Source organism: Cibotium barometz, chromosome 17 (genome assembly GCF_041138505.1).
Source record: "Cibotium barometz isolate CiBa-2024 chromosome 17, ASM4113850v1, whole genome shotgun sequence".
Classification (NCBI taxonomy): Eukaryota; Viridiplantae; Streptophyta; class Polypodiopsida; order Cyatheales; family Cibotiaceae; genus Cibotium; species Cibotium barometz.
Window position 1 is genome coordinate 14,406,833 of NC_141062.1, and position 7,978 is coordinate 14,414,810.

The 7,978-nt window shown below is 41.4% G+C and overlaps 1 protein-coding gene across 1 annotated transcript; it reads right to left on the reverse strand.

The window, feature by feature from the left end:
• Positions 1 to 1,941: 1,941 nt before the first annotated feature.
• LOC147629711 (GDSL esterase/lipase At5g08460-like) lies at positions 1,942 to 4,160 on the reverse strand. Its single transcript, XM_086810950.1, has 4 exons — positions 3,918 to 4,160; positions 3,689 to 3,876; positions 3,273 to 3,524; positions 1,942 to 2,085 (listed from the first exon to the last, which is right to left on the reverse strand). The coding sequence occupies exons 1-4, from the start codon at positions 4,150 to 4,152 to the stop codon at positions 1,942 to 1,944; spliced, it is 819 nt and encodes a 272-aa protein (XP_086667076.1). The 5' UTR covers positions 4,153 to 4,160.
• Between the last annotated feature and the right edge of the window lie 3,818 nt (positions 4,161 to 7,978).

Sequence of the window (7,978 nt, forward strand, 5' to 3'; positions counted from 1 at the left end):
TAGTGTGGATATGGATGACACAGATGACACCGTCACACTTCGTCCACAAGATTATGGTTAGTATGTCATGCCAATAGTTTACATAATGTATGATAGCCACTTTGTCTTACTAGAGTTATGGCATAGTTACAAGACTAGCTCATATTGTCAGGTTCGCACTATGGACCTTATATGTTTTAGTAGTACAATAATTTCCCATGTTATATGTATTCAGATCCTTATGCTATGGTTGTAGAGAAATAAGAAGGAAGAAAAAAAATTCAACCATCCATCTCTCTTGTATGCTTGTCTACTCTTATGTGTGTATGCATGTGAAGAAGTTTTCTAGCAAGGAGCTCAACACCCTCTTCCCCACTAACTTCTCATCCCCCCTCCTCCCCTCCCTTCGTGAGTGGTTAGCCATCAGCCATGGAGGGAGTCCCCCCTTCATTTTTGTAGCTTTCTTTCTATAATGAATACGATTGTATTATGCCTCTTAGAGGATTCTCTTTTAACTAATAGAAATATATTTTGTTGGAAAAAAAGACCATAATCTTATTGTTTTAATAAAGAAATTGATTACTGCATTGTCTTTAAACTAAGGCAGATACTAGCTCCTATGCACAGTCATTAGCACGCAAGCTAGGCCTCCTCATCTCAATCCATCTATTATGCATTAGGTAAACTACCCACATGGGTCTAAAGAGCCTTCAACTACCTTGGTCTTTTTTTGCTTCAATTTGATGTGTTCTCACAAGCCTTCCTTACCCACCTTCTTGAAAATACTATGATCTTCTACAAATCTTGCTTCTTCTCTACTTTCACCTTCCCAACAATTTCTTCCTTGCAGCATGAGTCCAAGGTAAAAAATAAGATGCCTCCATGAATATATAAGTGTAGGTGAGTTGGTGATTATTCCTCCTATATAAATCTAAAATTATAAAAAATTGGGCGAATGTTTCCAAAAAATGCCCTAAAGTGTCCAGAATTGGGCGAATATTTTGTAAAACCCTTCAAAATAGCCAAAATTTAAGCGATGTTTAAAGATGCTGGGCGTTTTTTTGGGAAAAACCCTAAAAATAGTAAATTGGTGAAGATTAGCCCTTATTTTTTCCCTTGATGAGGTCTCTTACTAATGGGCATGGTTTGTGGTCTGAGAGAGAGAGAGAGAGAGAGAGAGAGAGAGAGAGAGAGATGACATCCAATAAATATATGCAAGGATGTTGAATATCATTGACTAAGTTTTTAGCAAAAATTACAAAAACCTTCTATATGCAAAAGTATCAAGTTTTGAATATAAATTCAAAATCTATCCACATAATAAGAAGCCAAACATCCTTCAATTTGAAAACTATCTTGAAAAACATTTTAGCATGCAATTTTAGGTTTCATGAAGGGTACTTTAAACAACTAGGAGAAAGAGAAAAATGCTTATTTTAGACCATAATAGATTTAAAAAAACTTATGGAAGGGTACTTTAAACAATTAGGAGAAAGAGAAAAATGCTCATTTTATACCATAATAGATTTAAAAAAATGAATTGGGCTACGTGGCCAACAAGCCATTAAATTGTTAGACATGTCCATTTGGATATGCTAGGGGATTGAAAACCTTTTAACACCCAAATTGAAACATTCAAGAGAACTTTAAACATTTAGGAGAAAGAGAAAAGAAATGTAGGTGATTGGGTGGTTGTTGCCATCCTTTAACAACCATCCTCTTTGAACTCCACACGGCAACCTATATGCACTCCAGTCCCAAAAAAGTAACAAATAGTATATTAAAATCTTTTACATCCTTGCAATGCCATAAGAGAATTAACTTTTTTTTATCAATCAAATAACGTTCTACCCCTATAAATTACAATGCGTTAAACAAAAACGTTCTCTTCTTGTTTTTCAAGATTAATTTTAAAATTGATCACCTCGATATTTTTGTGTGGTTAAAGTGGAGGTATAGCTACTAGAAGGTAGCGAGGTGGAGGAGGTTGAAGGGGAGGACATCGGGCGGTCCGCCGGCCCAGAAGGTGTTAGCAATAAGAGCGTTGAAGGCACCAGTAGGGTGAGCCATGTCCCAAAATACGTATTCCGATGCGTTGTTGCACACCTTGGACACTTATTTGATGAAGCATGGCACCCCTCCATATGGCCCCGCACCGCAGCACGCCTCATGCCCATACACAAACCCTGCAAGAAGAAAACCACCTCAATTCTCAACTTCTATCACCTGCACCATGTAATGTTGTACCAGGTTGATAACTTTTTTTTTTGGTGCTGTTTTGGATGTGCAAACCAAACCAGATGAAAAAAGGTATAAATTCTCCCATTTTTCCCATTTGCTTTGCACACAACTAGAACCTTTCTTGTAAAGGTGGTCAAACGACAACGTTTACCTCGTGTTCACATCATGTTGATGGTGGCCGTGGTGGTAAGTAATTACTTAGACAGATCAAGCGAGGGCAGTGCTAAAACGGATGCAGGAGTGATTATTGGATTTCTTACCGTAATTGGGTGGGTCGTTGATGGCTCGCCATGTCAAGTCATAGGAGTTGAGATAGACGAGATGGACATCTGCAAGGCTTTGTTGCAGTTGGTGTGCAAGCACAGCCAAGGCTTTGTTGAAGTTCTGAACTTGTTGATTCATCTCCGAGTCGCATTCCCCATGGTGGCTGTTCCTCATCAAAAGCTACAAAGGGATGCATGAGATGGGAGGTATAGCCACTATCGCCAACTTGCGGGCCCCCATCCCATACAATGCTTGCACTAATTCCAGCGCCGCATTAATTAATCACTCCTCAATTAATTACTTGTATTCCTAAATTAGTCACTTCTTCCTATAGTCTTTCTATATTCATCAACTACTCTTTGCATCCACGTCTCTCGAACATAGTGCTTGGTCTCGGCAATGCAATTCTTTTGCAATAGGTTATGCCCTTATAAGTAGCGCACTAGGCCAAACAAGTGTCAGTCATGCATAGAACCGCCTATAGAGTTGTTAGCCAAGCAGTGCTTAATGGTTGGTTGGTTTGCAGTGTATATATTTAGCTCCTCCTGAAATTTAAAATTCACGGTTTGTATTTGGAATTGCCTTTATTTTCTAAAGGTCAAAATCCATACAAATAAATTGTGATCATTTCTCTATTATTTTATAACTCGTTTGTCTCTTTTTATTTTGATTGTTTGGCTAAAAGAAATTCCAGACTTTCCTCCAAGACGACGATCTTCTCAAAGACGGTGCTCTGCGACGTGAAAAGAAGGTTAAAACAGTGCCGTGACATCAGCACAATATCGTACCTTCAGATGTGCTTGGTACTGGGCGATGAGGAGGTCTCTGAAGGCGTCGGGGGTGTAAAGCTGGCGAAAGGTGCTGTTTGTGAGAGGGAAGCTGAAGTAGTTCACCAGGTAATCGTTGCTGCCCAGAAAAATCACGAAGAGCGACCTGGACAAGGACTCCATCGCTTCCTTCTCCCCCTTCATCATGGCCACCCATCGCTGCCTCACCTCCGCGAAGCAGCCAACTTGCTTTGAGAAGCTCAGATGCTGCCCCTGTTAATGTCAGTAGCTTAGATATTTCAATTAAGCCTCCCTTGTTTAGATCACGCACAAGCTTTAATTATATATATATATGGCGCAAATACAATCACCTTACAATTAATGTGTTATAAATAACAATCGCCTTACAATTAATGCTGATTAAGGACTTGTCTTACGAATATATCGCCTGTGGAGTTGAGGATGCCCGCGCCCGCAGATGCGAAGCTCGCACCTTGCAGAATGTCGTCGCCAGCTTTGAGGTAAGCAGGTGGGTAAGGCAGTCCCGCCATCTCCGCTGCACAGACCACAGCGATGACAACTGATAGCAGATTAAGCTGCTGTACATGATCTGAATTCACCTGAGCTAAAAGAGGTCGACAAGAGAATTGGCCGTAGTATCCTCACCCAGGTAGTCCACACTGACAGGGCCATTACAGAATCTGCCGTTTGGGCGGTGCCCAGTGAAGTCCCGTCCGTAAGGAAGTCGGTCTGCCTTGGCAACTGTAATGAGCTTGTCGTTGTTGCCGGCGTCTAACAACGAGTCTCCGAATACAAAAATGGCAGAGTAAAGGCTGCCGCTGCTACAGCGAGTGAACTGCAAAGAGGCCAAGCACAACAAAAGCAGACAGGAGGAAGCCATGCTGTTGTAATTAGTTGTAACTTGTCGGGAACACAATACCATTTATATTCCCGTGCAGCAGCGGCGTGCGCTTGAAAAGAAAAGGGACGAATTGTGGTCAGGCACTGCTTATTTCTTATTGGTTAAGGTAGCTCATTTCTCATTGGTTAGGAGCTGCAAATACCTCATTGATTAGGAAAACCAGAGATGAGTAACTACACATTATATTTTTTTTTTCAATAAAGGCATTTTTATTATTGAAGAAAATCGAGACAAGTTACAAAAGTCGGGCTGACATCAAATAGCGGTCAAGGCCATTTTCACGCCGAGATTTCTCTCACTATCCTAGGCAATCAGCAAAGAGTAATGACCCTCTGGGTCTCTATCCTAGGCTCTAGAGGTATTGGAGCTTCAGCACATAGCTTAGATCCACGTTTACAAGATATTCTCTCTTCTCTTGAAGCTGAAGAATCTTGACCTTATTTGAGACATTCTTTGGAGTGCTTCCAATAGGACCTACCAGTTTTGAAATTCTGGCCTCAATGTCAGTGATCTTCCTCAAGTAGAACCTCTCCCCTGCAATGATAAGGAGACTTTTGAGGGAGCAGGTATTCCGGGTATCACCGTTGTGTAGGGCCGCTAGTCTTTCAATCCAGAAGAACCAGAAGATTTCTGTTCTTAATACTGTCCATAGTTCAGTAGAGCAGCCTATGGGTTCCCCAATGAGCAGATGCTTCCAGGATAAGCAAGTTTTCCCCCAACTGGCCACATACTCATTGAGTTTCTTTACCATTGGTTCTATGTTAGGGCACAGTAGAAAAATGTGAACATCATCTTCTTCTTTGAGGCATCTGGCACATGATCCATTTCCCTTGCCAAAGACTAGAGCTTTTTTCTGTGTCCAAATGGCCCTGTACATGATAAGCCAAGCAAGACAAGCTTTCTTAGGTTCCTCATGTATGCCCCAAAGTGATTTGAAGAGGAAATACCACTGGCTCCTATCTTTGAGGATATTCCATCTTTGATTTATAATACAATGGATTGGAGGGGTATTCCACCTCGGAGGAATAGGCCAGATGCTTGTTTGGTTAATCCACTGGAAAGCCTTTAGCTTAGGGGGGTCTTCAATTGTCATTAGCCACCAGTCTTCTCGATGCCATAGCATCAGCCTTTTGCCAATAATGTCCAGTTGAGAATCTGAGAGGTTGTATTTAGCAATGAGATCAGCCCTTGATAACTAGGTTTTCTTATCCTAGTCCCAAAGGTTACTCCATGTCTTACTGCCACCTAAATGAAGCTTCAGTGCCTCTTCCACATCTTGAGTATCTACTTGAGGCAAGTCAAGAGCAGGCCACCAGATGGAATCGATGGGGTGGATGCCCAGCGTGTCCTTATAGTCTGGGGATGGCATCAGCTGGGCTTTTACTTTAAACCAACTGTGCCATAGAGAGATCAATAGCTCTGATCCTTTAGGGGTTATCTGATACTTGCTTTCCAAAATGGTTAGAAAAGGGAGCTGTTTCCATCTGTAATGACCTTTAAGAGCAAAGAGATGGTTTTTCCTATTAAGAAGCCAAGCCCAGTTCTCATCCGGGGACATTAAGCCTCTCACAATCCATTTGGCTGCCATTCTGTCAGCCATATTTTCAACATCCAAGATACCCAGCCCTCCAAGCTCAGTGGGAAGGCAGCAGAATTCCCATTTCACTTTGGCCACTTTCTTCACCTACGGGTCTCCTCCCCAGAGAAAGTTCCTGCAACAGGAGATGAAGCTTTTCAAATCTTCTTCAGGAGGTCTCCAACAGCTCAGGAAGTAGATAACTGTGGGGATAATAAAATGGTTCAGCACCATCTTCCTCCCTGCCATGTTAAGCTGCCTATTCTGCCATTTTTTTAACTTGATCTCTATTTTTTGCATGATCCATTGCCATTTTTTCTTAAGTGAAACTCTGAACCCCATGGGTATACCTAAGATCCTAACTATTTCCCCATCTTGGATGACCTTGCAACGCTCTAGTAGCAGCCAGTTAGGCGGGGGCTGTATGCTAGTTCTGATACCAGTCTTGTTATGGTTGATAACTGAACTTGAGGCCTTACAATAGGTTTGCAGACAATCCCAGAAGGCCCCTATACTGCTCTCCTCATTATCAACAAGTGCATTGGTGTCATCCGCAAACATTTCAGTGCAAACCTGCTTACTAGCCATTATATATATTTGTACTCGCAGACTGTAGTAACTAGCCATATTGAAATTTGAGAGCTTATGGTTTAAAGATCTCTGAACACCAGTTTAAAGATCTGTGGACATCTACGCGACCTCATCAATAGGTTTTGGAGCCGGCCACATGCATATACGGGGGGTGACGGCGGGTCTCTTTCCGCGTGAAGTTGCACTGTTGAATTATCATGAATGCAGCAGCAATGGCTGGCTTGGCTTCCCTCGCTTGGCCTTTGGCAGTTGCGTGACTTTGTCGGGCTCTTGCTGCAATAACTACAACGATTCGCAATGCGCCGTGCGGGCGAAATCGCGAGATGTTGGCCATCGCCTGCTGGCAAAATGATGGGAAACAGGGCTGGAATTTGAATGCCTAGCCGCCTGTTTTAACCTTCAATTTGAAACAGCTACTAGGTTGCCCTTCAAAATTTAGAGAATTATAGTGAGACGCCCTCTCTCAAGGCCTCAAACTGATTGGAAGCATGCATGGCATGCAACACTCGAATTCAATGAACTTCAATGAAGGCGACGAGTCATTGGCAAAAGCAGAGATGGCCTGGCATTTTCTTCCACAAACTTCAAAGATCCTACGCAGGACACTGCTGCGTGACCGTATTACGACCCTTACACATCTAGCCTGCTGGCTCTGGGCGGGGCACGAGCCCATATGACTACCGAACACTAAATACCCTTATTATACCGCGGGGGAGGGGGAGGGGGGGAGGGAGGGAGGGAGGAGAAAACATACTATAAGGGTTTTGAATAGAGGTGAATAGCATTTAGGCTTTGTAATTAAATATTAGAATGACATTAAACAAAGAAAAGAAAACAACACTCATATTTACTTGAAAAGGATGAGGTTAATTGGTATTTGCTCTCCAAGACCTCCTCCACATGACCAACTGAAAGAGGACACGATAATGAGTGCAAAGAGAGTGGAGTGAGGTCACATGAAAGCGCCTTTACTCCTCTTTTTTTAAAGTAAATCAACTTGGCTAGAAAATATATTAACTTATAAGTGTTACTATGTGTGTTATAATATGATGCTACAAATGAACGTTGCTATAACCAAGTGGATCAAAATGGGTCCAACTATATCCCAATCGAAAGTAATTAGTTTACTTGAGGTCCACTTGAGTCTAGAGGAGTGTAGCTGAGTATAATTAGACTCCAAAATAAAAGGGATTTTAAAGCTTTAAGATTTGGAACTAAAAATGAGCAATTTGTGCATGCTATATGTAGCGTTGTAATGTGGGGATAAGGTAGGTAAATTAACACTAGTTTGATAGCTCAGCAAGACATAAATATGTTTTTTCAGGGGGTTTGCTAAAAAATTCATATCTTGTGAATGGGAGTGGTACTTTAGCATTTGTCTTCTAAGGCATGTCTTCATGAATGTGGCAATTCTTAGAAAAATAATAAAATGATAAAAAAAACCTTAAGTATAATTGATAAATCACCATAAGTAGAGGTATTTCTAGCACTATATTTCAAACAGGTTACGCATTTACAAAGTAGGCTCCTACATGCAAGAAAAAAATAATCTCAACCCATTATAAATTTCTCTTAAACCTTATATGGTATTTAAGAGATGAGAGAGACTTTTTCATGATAACAAAAATCACTGCATTA